The following is a 24,572-nucleotide window of genomic DNA, read 5'->3' on the forward strand; positions in this document are numbered from 1 at the left end:
TTCACTGATAGGGGAGACTAAAACTGGAGGCAATGATCTTAGAATAAGGGGCTGCCTATTTAAAACTGAGATGAGAAATTTCTTCTCTGAGGGTTGTAAATCTGTGGAATTCGCTGCTTCAGAGAGCTGTGGAAGCTGGAACATCGAATAAATTTAAGACAGAAATAGACAGTTTCTTATACGATAAGGGGTTATGGGGAGTGGGCAGGGAAGTGGAGCTGAGTCCAAGATCAGATCAGCCCTGATCTTATTGAATGGCGGAGCAGGTTCGAGGGGCCGTATGGCCTACTCCTGCTCCTATTTCTTATGTTCTTATTTCGAAGAAGAGCAGGGGAGTTATCCTCGGTGTCCTGGGACCAATATTTATCCCTCAATCAACATAACAAAAAAACAGATTATCTGGCCTCATCACATTGCTGTGTGTGGGAGCTTGCTGTGCACAAATTAGCTGCCGTGTTGCCCACATTACAGCAGTGTATACTCTAAAAGTACTTCATTGGCTGTAAAGCGGTTTGAGACGCCTGGTGGGTGTGAAAGGCGCTATATAAACGCAAGTCTTTCATTAAACGCAAGTCTTACATAAATCCCTGATGAAGGGCCATCGATCCAAAACGTTAACTCTGATTTCTGCCTCCACGGATGCTGCTTGACCCGCTGAGATTTCCAGCATTTTCTGTTTTAATTCCAGATTTTTTACTTTTTGTATACAAATTCTCAGTGTAACTATTTGCACTGCACTTTGTCAAGCACAACTATTTTGGTGGAACGTTAATTCAAGTGCCCCCTTTTATAAGGGCGCAAGGAACCGCAAATTAACGAACAAATTAATGAGTGCTACCAAGGACGTTCTTGCTATTGAGGGAGTATAGCGAAGGTTCACCAGCCTGATTCCCGGGAATCAGTGTGGTGAACCTTCGCTGTACTCCCTCAATAGCAAGAACATCCTAGGTTGCAGACTCAGGAATTTTTGACTACTGAAAAAAAGTCATTTCAACAGAGGAACAAAATTTTAATTTGGCAAGGTTCCCTTTAATGTTTTGTAGTTAATTTGTTCAGGAATCATGAGGAGACTGGATCAACTGGGCTTATAACTGGAGTTTAGCAGAATGAGAGAGGATCTCATAGAAACATATAAAATTCTGACGGGATTGGACAGGTTAGATGCAGGAAGAATGTTCCCAATGTTGAGTTCCAGAACCAGGGGTCACAGTCTAAGGATAAGGGGTAAGCCATTTAGGACCGAGCTGAGGAGAAACTTCTTCACTCAGCGAGTTGTGAACCTGTGGAATTCTCTACCGCAGAAAGTTGTTGGTGCCAGTTCGTTAGATATATTCAAAAGGGAGTTAGATGTGGCCCTTACGGCTAAAGGGATCAAGGGGTATGGAGAGAAAGCAGGAGTGGGGTACTGAAGTTGTAGGATCAGCCATGATCATATTGAATGGTGGTGCAGGCTCGAAGGGCCGAATGGCCTACTCCTGCACCTATTTTCTATGTTTCTATTAAAGGGAACCTTGACAAATTAAAATTTTGTTCCCCTCCTGAAATGACTTTTTTTCAGCACATTCATAAATTCCTGAGTCTGCTAGCAAACATTAAAAAGGGAACTTTAACAAATTAAAAATGTGTTCCCCTGTTGAAATGACTTTTTTTTAAGCAGATTCATAAATTCCTGAGTCTGCTAGCAAACATTAAAAAGGGAACTTTAACAAATTAAAATTTTGTTCCCCTGTTGAAATGACTTTTTTTTAAGCACATTCATAAATTCCTGAGTCTGCTAGCAAACATTAAAAAGGGAACTTTAACAAATTAAAAATGTGTTCCCCTGTTGAAATGACCTTTTTTTTTAAGCACATTCATAAATTCCTGAGTCTGCACACAAGGGGGAGGGGGCGGGCCCGCCAACATGGGAGTGACAGGAGCAGCGGCCAATCGGGGACCGCCGCTGGGTAGGCGGTGCCAATGAGAGTCGCAGGCGGAGTGACAGGCGGCTGGGCCAACCGGAGCGAGGTGGCGCTGGCGGCGGGGGGGGGAGGGGCCAATCGGCGCGGGAAGGGGGCGGGACCTGCCATTCCTTCCAAGTGCGCAGCGGCCGCCATCTTGTGAGCAGCCGTTGGGCGGGAGCGCGCGGTGAGAGGGGCGGCTCGGTTTTTAATTTTGTTTTTTTTCCCCTTTGTTTGCGAAGTAAAAAACTCCCCCCACCCCCTAAACACGGTCGTTTACAATTAAAAAAACACAAATATATACATCTGTATATAAAATGGTAAAAATCTTTATCGGGAATTTGCCGCGCATAGCGACCAAGGAAGAGATTAAAGAGCTGTTCGAGAAATACGGCAAATTGACCGAGTGCGACATCATCAAGGTGAGCCGGCCGGAATTGGTAAATACAAAACATTTTGATGCAACAAAATACCGCGGGTTTATGTGTGTGTGTGTTTTTTCCCGGCTTTAAACCCGGGCTTTGCTTTTTATTGTGTGTTTGAAAGTAAGGGGGAAGAGATATGGGGACGGCCCGATCTGCTTGTGTTGGTGTTGCACTGAAACTCCCCCACCCCCCCACACCCCACACACATCATGGAATGGCTCAGAGCAAGACTTGCATTTCCATAGCGCCTTTCACCACCACCCAAAGCGCTCTACAGCCAATGAAATACTGTTTTGTTTTTTGGAGTGCAGTCACTGTTGTAATGTAGGAGACACAACACAAGAACCAGGAGCAGGATTCAAAAGTTCTTTTTGAGTTGATCTTGTTCAATTCTACATTGCTTGCAGTTGTAAAGTGATAGTGACCGCACTCGACTAATTGGGCACCGTAGAAACATTAGAAATTGGGTGCAGGCCATTCGGCTCTTCGAGCCTGCACCACCATTCAATAAGATCATGGCTGATCATTCACCTCGGTATCCCTTTCCTGCTTTCTCTCCATACCCCTTGATCCCTTTAGCCGTAAGGGCAACATCTAACTCCCTTTTTGAATATATCTAACGAACTGGACTCAAGAACTTTCTGCGGTAGAGAATGCCACAGGTTAACCACTCTCTGAGTGAAGAGGTTTCTCCTCATCTCGGTCCCTTATTCGTAGACTGTGACCCTGGTTCTGATTTAATTTTCCGCCATTCAATAAGATCGTGGCCGATCTGATCCTGGGCTCGGCTCCGCTTTCCTGCCCGCTCCACATGACCCTTGACTCTCCTATCGTTCAAAAATCTGTCTATCTCCACCTCAAATATATTCAATGACCCAGTAGCCACAGATCTCTCGGGCAGAGAATTCCACAGATTTACAACTGAGAAGAAATTCCTCCTCATCTCAGTTTAAATGGGCCACCCCTTATTCTGAGACTATGCTCCCATGTCTTAGTTTCCCCTATGAGTGGAAATATCTTCTCTGCATCCAACTTGTCGAGCCCCCTCATTATCTTATATGTTTCAATGATTGCCTCTCATTCTTCTGAACTTCAGTGAGTATAGATCCAACCTATCTTCTTAAGTCAACCCCTCATCTCTGAAATCAACCTAGTGAACCTTCTCTGGACAGCCTCCAATGCAAGTATATCGCTCCTTAAATACGGAGAACAAAACTGTACGCAGTACTCCAGGTGTGGTCTCACCAATACCCTGTACAGTTGTCGCAGGACTTCTCTGGGAGGGAGGGACGTCATGGAATGCAATAGAGAGACTTGCATTTATATAACACCTTTCACGACCACTGGACCCCTCAAAGCGCTTTACAGCCAATGAAATACTCTTTTTTTTGGAGTGCAGTCACTGTTGTAATGTGGGCTTCAGTCGTCTTGGTCAACCCTGGACCAACCCTCTGCCAAGCCTGTGTGATGGCTGGTGTCCCACATTAATAAAAATCCACGCACAGGCATCTTCAACCCTACAACATGTAATTCAGGACCTGGAATATTAGGTCCTTCATTGAAACGGCTGTTAACTCATTGAACTGATCCCTTTTTAGCCTGCAAGCAAGTCATCCTCGATCCGATGGACCGCCTAAGTAGAAGAAGATAGAAAGAAAGACTTTTGGATTTATATAGCACCTTTCACGACCACCTTACAAAATTGACTGGATAGCTCTTTGTTGGCCGCCACGAACACGATGGACCGAAATGGCCACCTTTCATGCTGTAACTTTCTATGATTTGATGAACAACTTGCTTCATAGAATCATAGAAGTTTACAGCACGGAAGGAGGCCATTCCGGCCAACAAGAGGCTAACCAGAGTAATCCCACTTTCCAGCTCTTGGTCCGTAGCCCTGTAGGTTACAAGTGCACATCCAAGTACTTTTTAAATGTGGTGAGGATTCTGCCTCTGCCACCCTTTCAGGCAGGGAGTTCCAGACCCCTACCATCCTCTGGGTGAAGAAATTTCCTCTCAAATTCCCTCTAAACCATCTACCAATGACTTTAAATTTATGCCTCCTGGTTGTTGATCCCTCTGCTAAGGGAAATAGGCCCTTTCTATCCACTCTGTTTAGGCCCCTCATAATTTTATACACCTCAATGAGGTCTCCCCTCAGCCTCCCCTGTGCCAATGAAAACCAATCCAGCCTATCTAATCTGACCTCATAGCTTAGATTCTCTGCTACCGGCAACATCCTCATAAATCTCCTCTGTGCTCTCTCCAGTGCAATCACGTCCTTCCTGTAATGCGCTGACCAGAACTCCACGCAGTACTCCAGCTGTGACCTAACCAGTGTTTTATACAGTTCAAGCATAACCCCGCCCCCCACTCTTGTATTCTATACTTCGGCTAATAAAGACATGTATTCCGTATGCTTTCTTTAACCACCTTATCTACCTGGCCTGCTACTTTCAGGGATCTGTGGACATGCACTCTAAGTTCCCTTTGTTCCTCTACATTTCTCAGTATCCTACCATTTAATGTGTATTCTCTTTCCTTGTTAGCCCTCTCCAAATGCATTCACTCGCACTTCTCTGGATTAAATTCTATTTGCCACTGTTCTGCCCACCTGACCAGTTCACTGATATCTTCCTGCAATCTACAGCTTTCTTCTCTATCAACCACACAGACGATTTTAATATCATCTGCAAACTTCTTAATCATACCCCCTATATTCAAGTCTAGATCATTGATGTATGTTACAAAAAGCAAGGGACCTAGTACTGAGCCCTGCGGAACCCTACTGGAAACATTCTTCCAGTCGCAAAAACACGCATCAACCATTACCTTTTGCTTCCTGCCTCTGAGCCAGTTTTGGATCCAGCTTGCCACTTTGCACTGGATTTCATGGGCTTTTACTTTTGTGACCAGTCTGCCACGTGGGACATTATCAAAAGATAAAATCCATATACACTACATCATACGCTTTGCCTTCATCGACTCTCCTGGTTACCTCTTCGAAAAATTCACTACCTTAACAAATCTGTGCTGGCTGTCCTTGATCAGTGTCTTTCGAAGTGAAGATTTATCCTGTCCTTCAGGATTTTTTCCCATAAATTTCCTACCACTGAGGTTAGGCTGGCTGGCCTGTAATTTCTCGGTCTATCCCTTTCTTCCTTCTTAAACAAAGGTACTACATTAGCAGTCCTCTGGCATCACACCTGAAGCCAGAGAGGATTGGAAAATTATCGTCAAAGCCTTTACTACTTCCCCTTTTGCTTCACTGAACAGTCTGGGATACATTTCATCCGGGCCAGGGGTTTATCACTTTCAAAGCTGCTAAACCCCTTAATACCTCTTCTCTCTGTTTATTTCATCTAATATTTCACACTTCTCGATTAGCAATGTCTGCACCGCCCCTCTCTTTTGTGAAAACAGATGCAAAGTATTCATTAAGAACATATCCATATAGAAACTTACAGCACAGAAGGAGGCCATTTTGGCCCATCGTGTCCGCACCGGTCGACAAAGAGCCGCATGGCCCTCGGTCAGCAGCCCTGAAGGTTACATATAAACCTATAAACAATGGCAGAAAGGTAAAGAGCACCCAGTCCGCCCCATACAACTGCGATACCCCTTACACCGAAACATTCTACACTCCACCCCAACTGGAGCCATGTGATCTGGGAGAGGCAAAATCTAGATGAAAAACCCAGGCCAATTGAGGGGGGGGCGGGGGTGGCATCTGGGAAAATTCCTCTCCGACCCGTCCAGGAGATCACCTTGGCCATATTCGATTCCCTGCAATACTTACCATCGTATCTGCGCCAGCCAACAAGAGGTTATCCAGTCTAAACCCAATTACCAGCTCTAGGTTTGTAACCCTGCAGGTTACGGCACTTTAAGTGCCCATCCAAGCACCTTATAAATGTGGTGAGGGTTTCTGCATTCACCACCCTTCCAGGCAGTGAGTTCCAGACCCCCACAACCCTTTGCTTGAAGAAGCCCGCCCTCAAATCCCCTTTGAACCTTCCACCAAACACCTTAAAATTATGCTCCCTTGTAATTGACCCCTCCACCAATGGAAATAGGCCCTTGCTATCCATTATATCCAACCCCCTCAAAATTTTGTACACCTCAATGAGGTCTCCTCTCAACCTCCTCTGTTCCAATGATATAACAAGCCCAGCCTATCCAATCTGTCCTCATAACTAAGATTCTCCTTTCCAGGCAGCATCCTAGTAAATCTCTTTTCCAATAATTTTCCCACCACTGAGGTTAGGCTGACAGGCCTGTAATTACTCGGCCTATCCCTTTCTCCCTTTTTAAACAAGGTTACTACATTAGCAGTCCGGCAATATGCCCAAATCCAAAGAGGACTGGAAAATGATGGTCAAGGCCTCTGCTATTTCCTCTTTTACTTCGCTCAACAGCCTGGGATGGATTCCATCCGGGCCTGGAGATTTATCTACTTTCAAAACTGCTAAACCTCTTAATACCATCTCTCTATGTATATTTCATCCAGAATTTCGCACTCCTTCTCTATAGCAATATCTGTATTGCTCCTTTCCTTTGTAAAAACAGGCGCAAATTATTCATCAAGAACCCTACCAACATCTTCCGCCTCCACACAAAGACTCCATGGTCTCTTATAGGCCCTGTCCTTTCTTTACCCTCTTACCCTTAATATGTTTATAGAACATCTTTGAGTTTTCCTTAATTTTACTAGCCAAGAATTATTCATGCTCTCTCTTAGCATTCCTAATATCCTTTTTTAATTTTACCTCTTAACTTTCTAAGTTCTTCCAAAGATTCTATAGTATTTAGCTGTTGGTATGTGACATCACTAAGGAGGTGGTACTCAGTAAGATAATGGGATTAAAGGCAGATAAATCCCCTGGACCTGATGGCTTGCATCCTAGGGTCTTGAGAAGTAGCGGCAGGGATTGTAGATGCATTGGTTGTAATTTACCAAAATTCCATGGATTCTGGGGCGGTCCCAGCAGATCGGAAAACTGCAAATGTAATGCCCCTATTCAAAAAAGGAGGCAGACAAAAAGCAGGAAACTATAGACCAGTTAGCCTAACATCTGTGGTTGGGAGAATGTTGGAGTCAATTATTAAAGAAGCAGTAGCAGGACATTTGGAAAAGCAAAATTCAGTCAGGCAGAGTCAGCATGGATTTATGAAGGGGAAGTCATGTTTGACAAATTTGCTGGAATTCTTTGAGGATGTAACGAACAGGGTGGGTAAAGGGGAACCAGTGGATGTGGTGTATTTAGACTTCCAGAAGGCATTTGACAAGGTGTCACATAAAAGGTTACTGCACAAGATAAAAGTTCACGGGGTTGGGGGTAATATATTAGCATGGATAGAGGATTGGCTAACTAACAGAAAACAGAGAGTTGGGATAAATGGTTCATTCTGTGGTTGGCAACCAGTAACTAGTGGGGTGCTGCAGGGATCAGTGCTGGGACCCCGACTATTTACAATCTATATTAACGACTTGGAAAAAGGGACTGAGTGTAACGTAGCCAAGTTTGCTGACGATATAAAGATGGGAGGAAAAGCAATGTGTGAGGAGGACACACAAAATCTGCAAAAGGACATAGGCATCATCATCATCGGCGGTCCCTCGAATCGAGGATGACTTGTTTCCACTTCAAAAAGTTCACAGGTGTTTCAGTGAAGGACCTAAAATTCCAGGTCCCGAACTAAATCTTGAAGGGTGAAAGATGCCTGTGCGTGGATTTTTTTAACGTGTGATGACCGTTGCACACCAGCCACCACACGGGCTTGACAGAGCTAGGTCTTGGTCCAGTGGCAAGGGTTCACCAAGATGACTGGAGACCAGCTCTGCTGCATGGACCTAGTGCACACACATATTGCAGTGTGGGCTGGTCCGTGCTGCCCCTGGGCCCTTGACTCTTCTGGGCCCCGAACTTGCGCCTCTCCTGGGCCCCGATCACATCCCTCTACAATCTCTCACTGCTCCTTCGCCCCGACCTCGCTGTTCCTGCTGTACCTGCCATGCTTCAAGGACATAGACAGGCTAAGTGAGTGGGCAAAAATTTGGCAGATGGAGTATAATGTTGGAAAGTGTGAGCAGAAAAAAATCAAAGAGCAAGTTATTATTTAAATGGAGAAAGATTGCAAAGTGCTTCAGTACAGCGGGACCTGGGGGTACTTGTGCATGAAACACAAAAGGATAGTATGCAGGTACAGCAAGTGATCAGGAAGGCCAATGGAATCTTGGCCTTTATCGCAAAGGGGATGGAGCATAAAAGCAGGGAAGTCTTGCTGCAGTTATACAGGGTATTGGTGAGGCCACACCTGGAATACTGCATGCAGTTTTGGTTTCCATATTTACGAAAGGATATACTTGCTTTGGGGGCAGTTCAGAGAAGGTTCACTCGGTTGATTCCGGAGATGAGGGGGTTGACTTAAGAAGATAGGTTGAGTCGGTTGGGCCTCTAGTCATTGCAATTCAGAAGAATGAGAGGTGAACTTACCAAAACGCATAAGATTATGAGGGGGCTTGACAAGGTGGGTGCAGAGAGGATGTTTCCACCGATAGGGGAGACTAGAACTCGAAGGAATAGACTTAGAATAAGGGGCCGCCCATTTAAAACAGATGAGGAGGAATTTCTTCTCTGAAGGTTGTAAATCTGTGGAATTCGCTGCCTCAGAGAGCTGTGGAAGCTGGGTCATTGAATAAATTTAAGACCGAAATAGACAGTTTCTTAAACGATAAGGGGAGCGGGCGGGGAAGTGGAGCTGAGTCCATGATCAGATCAGCCATGATCTTATTGAATGGCGGAGCAGGCTCGAGGGACCATATGGCCTGCTCTCGTTCTTATTTCCCTTTTTTTCTTTATTTCTAGATTTGTTCGTCCTTTTTTCTTTAATGGCACATACTTATGTTCTTATACTTGGCCTGAACCCTATGGATCTCTTCCTTGAATGCCTTCCACTGCTCTGACACTGATTTACCTTTCAGTAGCTGTTTCCAGTCCACTATGGCCAAGTTACCTCTCAGCTTATCAAAGTTGGCTTTTCCCCAATTTAGAATTTTTATTCCTGGTCTATCCTTGTCCTTTTCTATAACCATCTTAAATCTGACTGAATTATGGTCACTAGCACCTAAATGCTCTCCTACTGATACCCCTTCCACCTTCCCAGCTTCATTCCCTAAAACTAAATCCAGAACCGCCCCCTCCCATGTTGGGCTTGCTACATACTGGCTAAAAAAGTTCTCTTAAATGCATTTCAGGAGTTCCGCACCCTCTATACCTTTCACACTAATTTTGTCCTAGTTAACATTATTGAATTTAAATTTGATAGTTTTTTGAGGCGGTAACAAGGTGTCGATGAGGGGAGTGCGATTGTAGTGTATATGGATTTTAGCAAGGCTTTTGATAAGGTCCCACATGTCAGACTGGTCACGAAAGTAAAAGCCCATGGGATCCAAGAAAAAGTGGCAAGTTGGATCCAAAATTGGCTCCGGCAGGAAGCAAAGGGTAATGGCCGATGGGTGTTCTGGGGACTGGAAGGCTGTTTCCAGTGGGGTTCTGCAGGGCTCAGTACTAGGTCATTTGCTTTTTGGGGTATAAGGGATGTGTTTATTTGTACTGTAAAAATTGCCACCCTTTGTCTCTGGTCCCCTTGGAGGGAGGATAAGCCACACCCTGAAGTTTCTCTGGATGTGTAACTGGAACTGTCCATCCATCCCAAGTTCTCACTGACTTTGCAAGTTGTAACTTGGTCCACTTTGACTTCCATAAGCCACAGAGGATACATCTTCCCAGAAGCCTCCAAGTGCCAGGCAAACCCTTACCCCAGTGCAAGTGTGTCCCTCCCCAGCCAAAGCCCTTGCCCCCATCACAAGTGCATGACCGGTTAGCCTAACATCAGTAGCAGGGAAAATGCTGGTGTCTATTATAAAGGATGTGATAACAGCACACTTAGATAATATCAACGGGATTAAACAAAATCAACATGGATTTATGAAAGGAAAATCATGTTTGACAAACCTACTGCAGTTTTTTGAGGATGTAACTGATAGATTAGATATGGGGGAACCAGTGGATGTAGTGTATTTGGATTTTCTGCAGGCCTTTGATAAAGTCCCACATAAGAGGCTAGTGTGCAAAATTAAAGCACGTAGGATTGGGGGTAATGTATTGGCATGGATTGAAAATTGGTTAACTGACAGGAAACAGAGAGTAGGAATAAGTGGATCTTTTTCAGGGTGGTGGGCAGTGACTAGTGGGGTACCACAGGGATCAGTGCTGGGGCCCCAGCTATTCACTATATATATATATATATGATTTGGATGAGCGAACCAAATGTAATATTTCCAAGTTTGCTGACGACACAAAATTAGGTGGGATTGTGAGTTATGAGGAGGATGCAATGACGCTGCAAGGCGATTTAGATAGGTTGAGTCAGTGGGCAAACACGTGGCAGATGCAGTATAACGTGGATAAATGTGAAGTTATCCACTTTGGGAGGAAAAACATACGGTCAGAGTATTACTTAAATGGTGATGGCGAGGGAAGTGTCGATTTACAGAGGGATCTGGGCGTCCTTGTACACCAGTCATTGCAAGCAAGCAAGCAGTTAGGAAGGCAAATGGTATGTTGGCCTTCATTGCAAGAGGATTGGAGTACAGGAGCAAGGATGTCTTACTATAGTTATACAGGGCCTTGGTGAGACCACACCTGGAGTATCGTGTGCACTTTTGGCCTCCTTACCTAAGGAAGGATATACTTGCCATAGCGGGAGTGCAGCAAAGGTTCACCAGACTGATTCCTGGGATGGCAGGACTGTTGTATGAGGAGAGATTGGGTCGACGTAGAAGAATGAGAGGGGATCTCATTGAAACACAAAAGATTCTGACTGGGTTGGACAGACTGGATGTGGGGAGGATGTTTCCCCGGGGCTGGGAAGTCTAGAACAAGGGGTCACAGTCTCAGGATATAGGGTAGGAAATTTAGGACCGAGATGAGGAGAAATGTTTTCACTCGGAGGGTGGTGAACCTGTGGAATTCTCTACCACAGAAGGCTGTGGAGGCCAAGTCACTGAATATATTTAAGAGGGAGATAGATAGATTTCTAGAAACAAAAGACATCAAGGGGTATGGGGGGAAAGCGGGAATATGGTGTTGAGATAGAAGATCAGCCATGATCATATTGAATGACGGTGCAGACTCGAAGGGCCAAATGGTCGTCTACTGCTCCTATTTTCTATATGTCCCCCCCGCCCCCCTTTCCAGGTTCGCTCGCTTTCTCTCTCTCTCTCTCTCCCCCTCTCTCGCCCCACCACTCCCCAGGCTCTCTCACTTTCCCCTTCCGCCCCAAGCGTGCTCTCTCTCTCTCTCTCTCTCTCTCTCTCTCTCTCTCTCTCTCTCTGCGCTCGCACTCTCTCTACATCTATCTATCTATCCCCCCCCCCCCCCCGCTAGGTTGGGGCTGCTCGGGTCCGCTCTGTCGGGGCTCAGTGGGCAACGTGGTTGGGAGGGAGGGAGGCAGCTATCGGGGGCGGAGTCTCTACAGGCGCATGTACAGAAGGACAGAAAAAACACAGTACAACTAGTCAGTCCCATATATCAATGATTTAGACTTGAATGTAGGGGGTATGCTTAAAAAGTTTGCAGATGATACAAAAATCGTCTGTGGTGATGATGAAGAAGAAAGCTGTAGACTGCAGGAAGATACCAATCAACAGGTCAGGTGGGCAGAACAGTGGCAAATAGAATTCATTCCAGAGAAGTGTGAGGTAATGCATTTGTGGAGGGCTAACAAGGAAAGGGTACACACAATAAATGGGAGGACACTGAGAAGTGTAGAGGAACAGAAGGACCTTGGAGTGTATGTCCACAGATCCCTGAAGGTAGCAGGATGGGTAGATAAGGTGGTTAAGAAGATATACTTGCCTTTATTAGCTGAGGCATAGAATATAAGAGATGGGGAGATTATGCTTGAACTGTATAAGATACTAGTTAGGCCACAGCAAGAGTGCTGCGTGCAGTTCTGGTCACCACATTACAGGAAGGATGCGATTGCACTAGAGAGGGTGCAGAGGAGATTTACGAGGATGTTGCCTGGACTAGAGAATTTTAGCTACAAGGAAAGATTGGATAGGCTGATGTTTTCTTTGGAATAGAGGAAGCTGAGGGGAGATTTAATTGAGGTGTATAAAATTATGAGGGGGCCTGGATAGTGGATAGGAAGGAGCTATTTCCCTTAGCAGAGGGGTCATTAACCAGGGGGTGTAGATTTAAAGTAATTGGTAGGAGGTTTAGAGGGGATTTGAGGGGAAATGTTTTCACCCAGAGGATGGTGGGGGTCTGGAACTCACTGCCTGAAAGGGTGGTAGAGGCAGAAACATGATGGGCCGTATGGCCATTCTAAGCTACATCCATCTGAGAGCAGACGGGGCCTCGGTTTAATGTCTTATCCGAAAGACGGCACCTCTGACAGTGTTGTGCTCCCTCAGCACTGCACTGCGGGTGTCAGCCTAGATTTATCTGCTCCAGTTCCTGGAGTGGGACTTGAACCCACAACTTTCTGACTCAGACGAGTATGCTACCCACTGAGGCACAGCTGACACAACGGCACAGCAGGAGGCCATTCAGCCCGTTCCGGCTCTCTGCGAGAGCACTTGAGCTAGTCCCACTCCCCCGCCCTTTCACTGTAGCCCTGCAATTTTTTTTTCATTCAGTTACTTATCCAATTCTCTTTTGAAAGCCAAGATTGAATCTGCCTCCACCACCCTTTCAGGTCGTGCATTCCAGATCTTAACCGCTCGTTGTGTAAAAAAGTTTTCCCTCATGTCGCCTTTGTTCTTACAATGACCTTAAATCTGTGTCCTGGTTCTCGACCCTTCCGCCAATAGGAACAGTTTATCTCTAGTGTGCCTCGACCCCTCGTGCTTTTGAACACCTCTATCAAATCTTCTTCAGTCTATCAACTGAAGTCCCTCATCACTGGAACCATTCTTGTAAATCTTTCCTGCACCTTCTGAGGCCTTCACATTCCCCTAAAGCATGGTGCCCAGAATTGGACACAATACTCTCGTTGAGGCTGAAGCAGTGTTTTATACAGGTTCTTGTTAATTTCCTTGCTTTTGTACTCTGCCTCTTTATAAAGCCCAGGATCCCGTATGTTTTCTAAACGCTTTCACAACCCGCCCTGCCATCCTTCAACGAATTGAGCATATGTAACCCCCAGGTCTCACTGTCCCTGCACCCTCTTTAGAGTTGTATCCTTTCATTTATATTGCCTCATCGTTCTTTCTACTAAAATGTACTACTTTGCACTACTTTTGTGCCACTTCTATAGAAAGGCTTGCATTGTTACAGAAAGAAATACTTGCATTTATATAGCACCTTTCACCACCTCAGCAAGTCCAAAATTGCTTTGCAGCTAATGAAGTACTTTTTTTGAAGTGTATTGACCTAATGTAGGAAATGCCCGTTTGCACACAGCAAGTTCCCACAACAGCCGTAATGACCAGATCATTTGTTTTTTGGTGATGTTGGTTTGAGGGATGAATGTTGGGCACAGGACACTGGGCATAACTCCCCTGCTGCTCTTCCAATAGTGGCCACGGGATCTTTTACCTGAGAGGGCAGGCATGGCCTCAGTTTAACGTCTCATCCCAAAAGATGGGACCTTTTGACAGTGGAGCGCTCCCTCGGTGCTGCCCCTCCGACAGTGCAAAGCGGCGCTCCCTCGGTGCTGCCCCTCCGACAGTGCAAAGTGGCGCTCCCTCGGCGCTGCCCCCTCCCACGGTGCGGCGCTCCCTCGGCGGTGCCCCCTCCCACGGTGCAGCGCTCCCTCGGTACTAGCATCGGAGTGTCAGTCTAGATTTTTATGCTTTGGAGTGGGACTTGAATTCACAACGTTTCTGACTCGTAGGCGAGTGTACTACCCACTGAGGCACAGCTGACTGTCTTCTACAAAGAATCCCCCCCCCCCTCAGGAAAAAAAAGATGGAATCATGTTTCCTTGAGTCTTTATTCAGAATAGAAGGGGAGCGAATTGGAATAGAGAGTCCGATGGTGTGTCACAAAAAACATGAAAGCACAATGGCTTAAAAGTAATATCTGATCCATTCTTTGTATTGAAGAACATAATAGTCTCGCCATTAGTTTTTACTTCTCCTTGTTGCAAACTTGGAAACCCATAATTTGAGTTAATTTCACACAGGAATTTTAAAGTGTATCTGATGGAGGTAGCTCTGTCGCCCGTGAAGATTTTGCATTTAAGTCCCACTCCAAATATTTGAGCACAAAATCTAGATTGGCGCTCCAGTGCAGCACTGTCTTTGAGGTGAAACACTAAACCGAGGCCCCATCTGCTCTCTCAGGCGGACATAAAGGATCCCACGGCTACTATTCAAAGTAGAGCACGGGAGATCTGGCCAATATTTACAGCCAACACCTAAAACAGGTCATCGCTGTTTGTGGGAGCTTGCTGTGCGCAAATTGGCTGCCGCAGTTTCTACATTACAACAGTGACCACACTTTTGGAAATTGGAAGGGAACTGCAGATTGCCAGGGAGTGAGGGCTGAGGGTGTGAGGGTGTTGCCACTGGTGATGGAGTGCCGGGTGTGGACTGGGGTAATTGTGAGTGTTGGGGTCCAGTGAAGCCATGGAGGGATTTGTAAACCAGGATGAGGATTTTGTAATTGATGTAGTTGGGACAGGTGGCCAGTGGAAAGGTTATAAGATAGTGTCACTTGTTGTAGAACAAGGATAAGTGCTGTTGCTCTGGATGGAATCAGAATATACAGGTAGTATGCAGTTTTTGGTGCGAGGGTTGAATAAGAACAGAAGAATTAGTAGCAGGAGTCGACCATTGGGCCCCTCGAGCCTGCTCCGCCATTCAATAAGAACATGGCTGATCTTCTACCTCAACTCCACGTGCCTTCATGGTTCCCATATCCCTTGATTCTCTTAATATCCAAAAATCTAACGATCTCGGTCTTGAATATGCTCAATGACTGAGCCTCCACAGCCCTCTGGGTCGATAATTCTAAAGATTCACAGCCCTCTGAGTGAAGAAATTTCTCCTCAGCTCTGTCCTAAATGGCCATCCCCTTACTCTGAGACTGTGACTCTGGTTCTAGACTCTCCAGCCCGGGGGAAACATCCTCCCTGCATTCTACCCTGTCAAGCCCTGTAAGAATTTGGATGTTTCAATGCGATCACCTCTTATTCCTCCAAAGTCGAGAGAATATCGGCCTACTCAATCTCTCCTCGTAGTACAATCCCCCCATCCCAATAATCAATCTAGTGAACCTTCGTTGCACTCCCTCTCTGGCAACTATATCCTTCCATGGGTAAGGAGACCAGAACTGTGCACAATAAGATGACTAACACCATGTTACTGTTAGGCTGGCAAAAGTTAAATTATGATTTGCTGTTGAAGTTCATGGTGGTACGTGAGGTGATCCAAAACTCTGCTGCCCTATGTCCTAACTCGCACCGAGTCCCGCTCACCCATCACCTCCTATGCTCGCTGCCCCGTGTCCAAATGATAATACGGATTCTTTTCCCTTCAATCTGTTTCAGCGAATACACTGACACACGAACACTTTTAGTCTTTGCAACATAAGACCTTTATTAGAGATTCTCCGGCCGGGACCTGTTAAGATAAAGGGAACATCCTCGATTTGAGCCTGTTCACCTCTCTCCTGACAAGTCTCGTATCAGTACAAAAGCTCAATATTTATACATTGTTACAGCAGAACATATTTGAGTGGCACTTAGTTTATACAATCATTGGTCGGCTTCCCTCATAGCATACCCAATTGCAGGCTAACAACTCTCCAGATAGGGCGGGCTCCAGGGAACTGTTTACAGTTTCGAATTACATTGTATTTCCCTATTTTACGGCTGGTTATAGCGTCTGACTCATACCTGACTTCGCTTTTCGCGTAACTCGTGTTTGACCACACTCTGAGTAACACCTTTTTGTGTCGACATTGCATATATCGCAGCTTGACATTTCTTTCAGCTATCTTCCCATGATTCTCTTTACCACTTGACACATTCACAACTCCTTCATGCACATTCACATTCCCCCCTTTTATCATTCCATGATAACCCTGGTGATTATTCCAGGAGTATCGCATTCAGCCGTTAGCATTCTTGTTCCTCATACCCTTCTTGATCCTCGAGTAAACTTTTAGTCTGTTGAACCAGATTCCGGGAGCTTGTGACTAAGAGGTTTGCTCCAATTTTGCCATCATAACTTTACAACAAATATTACAGCACCCGATGATCAGACAACAGGTGATTATTATTACAATGAGAATAACTGCTCCGTGCATTAAATAGGATCCCCACGATCCTCCCAATAGCCAATCCAACCAACCACTCCCTTTCTTTGGGCCCTGCCTAAACTCATCCAGCTGCTTTTTTTATGGCATCAATGGCTTGGGTGATATTATATGATTCATCGATAACATGCGTTATGCATTTATCCCCTATGATGGTGCATACTCCTCCTTGTTGGGCCAGCTAATAATCCACGGGTTTGCTGCTTATACAATCTTAGTTCAGACAGCTCTCGGTTAATGGCATCCAGTCCCTTAGATGTGCTATTGCCCAAAATGGTCAATCCGCAAATAAGGTAGTTCCTATTTTTGGCACTAATTACCCCCGTTGATCCCCCTACAGATAGGGCCCCGAGGAACCCATAGCCGAGTGATGATCCCAGCGTGATAGGATCCTCCCAATCGGCACAGAACTCCTTGCTGATGGCCCGTGTTACTATCCTTCTTTGGGTATGCCCCCTTTTGGGGCATGGGACAGTGAGTGGTCCTATAGTTCCTACTGCAAAGAGGACCAGGAGGGTCGGTGTTGCTGTCTTGAAGGTGCCGTTGAGGAGGAACACGAATCCTTTCTTAGCTCTATAACACTTTACGTCGGTGTTGCTAACACTCGTGAACTGCTTATACCACCAATTGCTATGTTCCCTTGTATTTGAGCCCGATCCTACCAATTGGTAAGCATCAAATGGGTATGCCCATGTTTCTGAGCTGACATGAGTTCCGTTACACTGATCGCAGATAACTTACCTTCTTGCGGTCACGTTCAGGCATCTTTGCTCGTTATAGGTACAGGTAAACTGACCTTTACATACTCGACAGTGCTGACGGGCACACTGCGTCTGCACACAGGTGCCGTTCCCGGGGACCAGGGCATATACACACCCCCACCCTTGTCCTGAGAAGCAAAGCGGGTAGCTTGCATTGTCTGAGCATACTGCTCCGTTCTTTCCCTGGGATCCCCTGCACTCAGGATTCATGGAGTCTATTAATTCCATACATCTTCCCGGTATACCCCTTCTATATTCGCCCGTTTGTCCCTCACAGGGTGCGTCCAAGGTATCTGCCGTATACAAGTCCCGGGGAGTCCACCCAGGGGTCGCCACGAACAGGGCCTCTACTGATTGGGCTAGTGGGTAACACACAGTTCGATTGCCATGCAATCGGGTATGGGTCTGATAAAATAAGTTATCCTGTAGCCCTTCTAGCTCTGCTAGGATAGCACAAGATAGCACAATTATACCTGCATGTTTAAATAATTTTAGACGATACTACACATTAGTTAACAATAAGATAAGGATAGATCAGAAAACAGCTAAGTCTGCTTGTTCCTTTCTCCTGCCGTGTTCTTGGCGTTTTTCTTCCTGCCCCAAGGATGTGGTTTATTCAGCTATGGAGGAGAGGAAGTCTGGAACAGAAACAAGGGTTAGGATGACCAGTGAGATAGGCTCATTATGAAGTAATAAGTTTACAGTGGTGCAGGTGAACCCAGGCACTTCTCCCTTCAACCTTAGCTGCGGTGGGGGTAGTGAGTAACACCTGAAAAGGCCCCTCCCATCGTGGCTCTAGTCCCTTTCGAATCCATTTCTTAATCAGGACATACTTCCCTGGTGCCACGAGGGACGATTCAGGTAAAACTGGGAGGTCGAGGTGAGCCTCTCGAACCTAGTTATGAGCTAGTCGCAGAGCCTGAGTCAGAGAAAGAACATAGGTGGTCATCAGTCGAGCTGGGATACCATATCTAGGAACAATTTCCCTCATTAACACCTTAACAACAGTTTGAGCCTTATTGTCCAGGGTAGGGTAGGCTTCGATCCATTTACTAAACACATCTACTATTACTAACACATATTTGTAACACTGAACTCTTTGCAACTCAATGTAGTCCAACTGCAATGTCTCAAAGGGACCTTCTGGTAGGGGCATCTTACCCCAATCACAGGGGATTCCCTTCCCTGGATTATGCTGTTGGCAAACAAGGCAGCGACTACTGATGTTCTGGGCCAGCGCCTGGAGTCTAGGGTGCCACCAAGTGGCCAAAAGTGTGTCACTCGTGGTCCTTGCTCCACAATGAGTAGCAAAATGCATACATTCAATCACCCACAGAGCCAACTCGTCAGACATGCAAGTCTGTTCCGCGGGAGTGGTCCAGAGTTTAGAAACATTGTCATAAGTACATCCATAATCTTTCCACAACAGTTTATCTTTTTCAGGAGCGTCCTCCTGTGCTTTAATGACATCTTGGATGGTTGGCATTGGTTTTTCCGAGGCTAACTTATCCTTTGCAGGACTTTTAGTTTGACTCATCATTCTGGGCACTACCATTTGTTGTCCGCAAGAGGCCTGTTTAGCCTCTCTATCAGCACAGCGGTTTCCTTTGTCAACCGGAGACTTTCCGGTAGTGTAGGCGGTACACTTGACAATGGCAATACGCTTGGGGAGCATGAGGGCTTGCAACAAATCAGATACTAGTTGCCTATGGGATATCTCATTCCCCTGTGAGGTTAGGAATCCCCTATTTTTCCATAATTGTCCGAAATCATGGGCTACCCCAAAGGCATACCTAGAGTCGGTATAGATATTGACTTTGAGGTCTTTGGTCAAGATACAGGCTCGGGTGAGGGCGAATAGTTCAGCTTGTTGGGCGGAATAGGCGGTCTCAAAGGCGGCAGATTCCAGGACTTGATTCTCCTGGTTTACTATGGCGTATCCCGAACTATGGCGTATGTATTCCATCAACATACATAATACAGTCTGGGTCTTCCATTGGTACATCAACTAAATCTTCCCTGACTGATGAGGCCTCTTGAATTAAAGATAAACAATCATGACTGGGTTCTTCCTCATCTTGGGGTGGCTCAGTAAGAAAACAGGCCGGATTAATGGCAGTACAGTGCCGAAAGGTCAGTTTAGGATTATTTAGTAAGTAGATCTCATATCTGCTTTGCCTGGCCATGGTAAGGAGTCTGCAGTTGGCTCAGGAGGGCAGCTACGGAGTGAGAGGTGTACACAACAATATCCTGCTGGGGGGTAATGTTGGCAGCGGATTGAATGCTATTGTAGATGGCGGTTAATATTTGAGTACATACAGGGTGCCCCAAGACAACGGGGTCTATTTTGGAAGAGGCCTATGCTTATCCCCGTGTTTCTGAGTTAAGACAGCAGTAGCACAGTCTTTCAGGATTGTACAATACAGTTGAAAGGGCCGGTCATAGAGGGGCCGGCCCAAAGCCGGAGCTTGCAACAGGACTGTCTTTAGTTCCTTAAAGGCTTGGACGTCTGTGGCTTCTATTTCAAAGCTGCCTTCCTTAGTTGTATACGGTGTGAGATGCTTGGTCATCAGGGCAAAATTAGGGATCCAGGATCTGCAGTAATTGATCATTCCCAACCATTGTCGCATTTGTTTAGCCGTGCTAGGGACTGAAAACTGGCAAATCAGTTCGTCATCCGGGGAGGTTCTCTGTACAACCAAGCTACGTAGTCAATACGAATAATCGGGGGACGGTTGGCCAAAGGGGTTGTTCTGGGAGAAGTTAATGTAAGATCCCCGTCCTCTCCCCCTTGCCCCCCTCCTCTTCCTCCTCTTCCTCATTCGTGCCGACGGGAGGGACACTCTCTACTCCAATGTCCTTCTTGCCCACAATTAAAGCATCCATCTCGTCTTTCCCAGCCCCGACCTCTTCCCATACCAGGCCGGGGACAGTAGGGCGGTCCGTAATTAGCAGGGCCCGGGCCATTTGGATGTTTGGTATAACCGTATCCCTGTTTATCCACCCAACCCTGCACGCAACACTGCGGTTCCATCTGGTATCCCCTTGGGTCGGGTTTTGGTCCTTCCACCCGAGGCGGCTCTTCCTTTCTAGTCACGTATTCAGTCTTGACCCGGGTTGGGGGCGCACCTCCCCCTTCTTTCTTTTCCTGCCAATAATATTTAACCGCTCTTTCCATTTGGGCCCTACTGTTATCTGCCCAATTCATATTATTTGTCCGGATAGCGTGAGCAATCGAATAGGGCAGGCACTGAAGTAGGATAGCGCAGAATTGAGGTGAATTATCCCCTGCCCTGAAGGCATTATCTCCTGATTGACCTCCGTATATTTCAATAAATCTTTCCATGAATTCGTCGGCAGTTTCTTCTCGTTTGGGTTGAGTTTCTCATACTGCTGCCATACTGATGGGCTTCTGAAGGGTCGTGCCGAGAGCATTAAAGACAGCGTTTAGGCGGTCCTGGGCATCGTTAGGGTGAGCAACTAACAATGCATCATGAGTAGCACGCCCTAGGTGAGTTAGAAATCGGGCATGCTCAGTTGGGCTCGGGGTTTGCTTTACCAGGGCCCACAGGTTCCTTGATTCTGCATTATAAACTGAAATAGTAGTTCGAAGATGATCTATAAACTTGACAGGCTCTTTTTTTTTCGATCTGGTATCAGAGGATGAGGAGTCCGTTTGGGCTTGTCGCTTCGTTGGTGTGGGGTTACATTTATCTTTAACTCCTCTCGACGGAGTGTAAGGTGGAGGGGGATGGGAAGAGGACTGGGGCAAGGGGTCAAGGGCTGCGGAAGACGCCGTTGGGCGCCGAGTCAGTGTCCATTCATCAGCCTCGGTCAACGCAAAGCCAACCATTCGACTACGTAGTCTATCGGTATCTTTCTCAGAGGTTCCAGTGGAACTCTTAGTACGTTTCTCGTGCGCGCACTCTTTCTTTAAGACGTCTACAGTTTTAACATGTCCTCCTTCTGTCAAGGAGAGTCCTAGTTTAGTGGTGTTTTCCTGCCAGCTTGACAGAAGGGACTCATCTTTCAGCTTTTGACAGTACTGTCTCCATTTGGCTCTTAAATCCTTTTTTTAACCACCGGGACCATGTATTTTATTTTTACTCAACAAACCTATCCTTTGTACATTTCCTGGTAACTTATCATCCGAATATACGTAATTCAATTAGGTTCACACTCTTAAACTTCCCACATACAGGACAACACTACGAAGGGTTTAAAAAAAACTTTCACTCTGTTTGGGAAAAGTGGGTGGAGCTAAAACAAACCACAACTCCCCGGTTTCCCCCACAAGCTTTCTCATCCACAGTATAAATCACACAAGCATTTCTCATCCACAGTATAAATCACACAAGCATTTCTCATTTTAAAACAGACGTTCACAAGCGTCCCTCTTCTTTCCTATTAATTGTTTTGGCCGGCTCTATTTTTGGATCCATGACATTTCAGGGAATTCGTAGTTTTATCTAAATTACCCATCCTTGTGTCGCCGCACATTGGATCAGGGTCCTAATTAGTCCTGATTGTCCCCACGTCGCCCCGTGGTGGTTTCAGTTATCTTACCCAGAGCCTAGGCGGACCAAGTGATATACAAGATCGACACCGTACCTGGCGTAAGTACAATTAAAATTTTACACAGTCCCACGTAGTCCCGCAGCTTAATTTTACGTAATTCCCTAACCTCCGCGTTTCCCTACGCGGTTCGCGCGATTCTCTCTCTCTCTCTCTCCGCGTTGCTGCGCGGTTCCCCTATTCGCGTCATCCCACGATAATCCTTACTTAATTTGTTCTAGGTTCCAGATTTAAATCCAATCAGTGCCTAGACGGGCCAAGTGATATACAAGGTCGACGTCACACCTGACTTGGACACTTATTTCCTAAGTTTAGAAAGTATTCGCCAGATTGACCTGGATCTCGTTCAGACACCACCTGAGAACCAGCGAGTGGCTAAACTTTCCTCAAACTTTTGAAACCGGAGGAAACTGGAACAGTATTGAAATTATACTTACTCCAGTGGCCATTTTCCACTCGTCTCGTCCAAGGCTAGTCTGGCTTTTAATTCGCAAGTTTTTGGCCGTTGAGATCCCACTTTTGACACCAAATGATAATACGGATTCTTTTCCCTTCAATCTGTTTCAGCGAATACACTGACACACGAACACTTTTAGTCTTTGCAACATAAGACCTTTATTAGAGATTCTCCGGCCGGGACCTGTTAAGATAAAGGGAACATCCTCGATTTGAGCCTGTTCACCTCTCTCCTGACAAGTCTCGTATCAGTACAAAAGCTCAATATTTATACATTGTTACAGCAGAACATATTTGAGTGGCACTTAGTTTATACAATCATTGGTCGGCTTCCCTCATAGCATACCCAATTGCAGGCTAACAACTCTCCAGATAGGGCGGGCTCCAGGGAACTGTTTACAGTTTCGAATTACATTGTATTTCCCTATTTTACGGCTGGTTATAGCGTCTGACTCATACCTGACTTCGCTTTTCGCGTAACTCGTGTTTGACCACATTCTGAGTAACACCTTTTTGTGTCGACATTGCATATATCGCAGCTTGACATTTCTTTCAGCTATCTTCCCATGATTCTCTTCACCACTTGACACATTCACAACTCCTTCATGCACATTCACACAACTCTCATCGAGTCCCGCTCACCCATCACCTCCTGTGCTCGCTGCCCCGTGTCCTAACTCGCACAGAGTCCCGCTCACCCATCACCTTTGCGCGCTGCCCCGTGTCCTAACTCGCATCGGGTCCCGCTCACCCATCACCTCCTGTGCTAGCTGCCCCGTGTCCTAACTTGCACCGAGTCCTGCTCACCCATCACCCCCTGTGCTACATTGGCTCCCAGTTAAGCAGTGCCTCGCTTTTAAAATTCTCATCTTTGTTTTCTGATCCATCCATGGCCTCGCTCCCTCCCTCTCTGTAATCCAGCCCCACAACCCCCCCCAAGATATCTGTGCTCCTCTAATTCTGGCCTGTTGAGAATCCTTGATTTTAATCGTTCCACCATTGGCAGCCATGCCATCAGCTGCCACGGCCCTACACTCTGTAATTCCCTCCCTAAATCACTCCGTCCCTCTACCTCTCTTTCATAGAAACATAGAAAATAGGAGCAGTAGTAGGCCATTCGGCCCTTCGAGTCTGCGCCGCCATTCAACATGATTGTGGCTGATCCTCTATCTCACCACCATATTCCCGCTTTCTCCCCATACCCCTTGATGCCTTTTGTTTCTAGAAATCTTATCTATCTCCCTCTTAAATATATTCAGTGACTTGGCCTCCACAGCCTTCTGTGGTAGAGAATTCCACAGGTTCACCACCCTCTGAGTGAAAACATTTCTCCTCATCTCGCTCCTAAATTTTCCACCCCGTATCCTGAGACTGTGACCCCTTGTTCTAGACTTCCCAGCCAGGGGAAACATCCTCCCCACATCCAGTCTGTCCAACCCCGTCAGAATTTCCTCCGCTGCTTAGAACCTGCCTCTTTGTCTGAGCTTTTGGTCACCTGTCCTAATGTGTCCTTACAAAAGCAAAATACTGCGGATGCTGGAACCTGAAATAAAAACAGAGAATGCTGGGAATCTCAGCGGGTCAGGCAGCATCTGTGGATAGAAAAACAGTTAACGTTTCGGGTCGACGACCCTTCGTTAGAACTGGAGAGTGTTCGAAAAGAACACATTCTTATGGAGCACTGAAAAGGGGGAGGGGAAGAAAGAACAAAAGGGAAGGTCTGTGATAGGGTGGAAGGCAGAAGAGATTAGAGAGACAACTGGGATAATGGGCCAAATTGAAATGGTAATGGCAGAAGTTAGGATAAGGTCAGTCGAGATAGGGTGTGAATGGTGGGATAATGACCAGCTGCCATTGGAGACAGAGAAAAAAAACATAATATTGCGGGGGTGTACAAGGAGCCAAAAATGGACGGTGGTTATGTCTCCGTACGTGGCTTGGTGTCTAATTGTGTTCGATAACGCTCCCGTGAAGCACCGTGGGACATTTTACTCCATTAAAGGCGCTTTATAAGTACAAGCTTTGGTTGGTAGTGGCAAAATAAAGTCACGTGTCCTTGGTATACACATGGGAGCT

The 24,572-nt window shown here is 46.2% G+C and overlaps 1 protein-coding gene across 3 annotated transcripts in view; it reads left to right on the forward strand.

Annotated features, from left to right (window-relative positions):
* The first annotated feature begins 2,089 nt into the window (after positions 1 to 2,089).
* The window catches only part of LOC139239434 (RNA-binding protein 4B-like), a 38,962-nt gene continuing 16,479 nt past the window's right edge, over positions 2,090 to 24,572 (forward strand). For 2 of the 3 annotated variants that reach the window (XM_070868165.1, XM_070868163.1), the window contains exon 1: positions 2,090 to 2,380. In XM_070868165.1, the coding sequence (XP_070724266.1) occupies positions 2,258 to 2,380 (123 nt within the window). In that variant the 5' untranslated portion in view covers positions 2,090 to 2,257. The remainder of the gene's footprint in view (positions 2,381 to 24,572) is intronic. The other variant, XM_070868164.1, reaches the window with a different exon arrangement.

Source organism: Pristiophorus japonicus, chromosome 27 (assembly GCF_044704955.1).
Source record: "Pristiophorus japonicus isolate sPriJap1 chromosome 27, sPriJap1.hap1, whole genome shotgun sequence".
NCBI classification, from domain to species: domain Eukaryota; kingdom Metazoa; phylum Chordata; class Chondrichthyes; family Pristiophoridae; genus Pristiophorus; species Pristiophorus japonicus.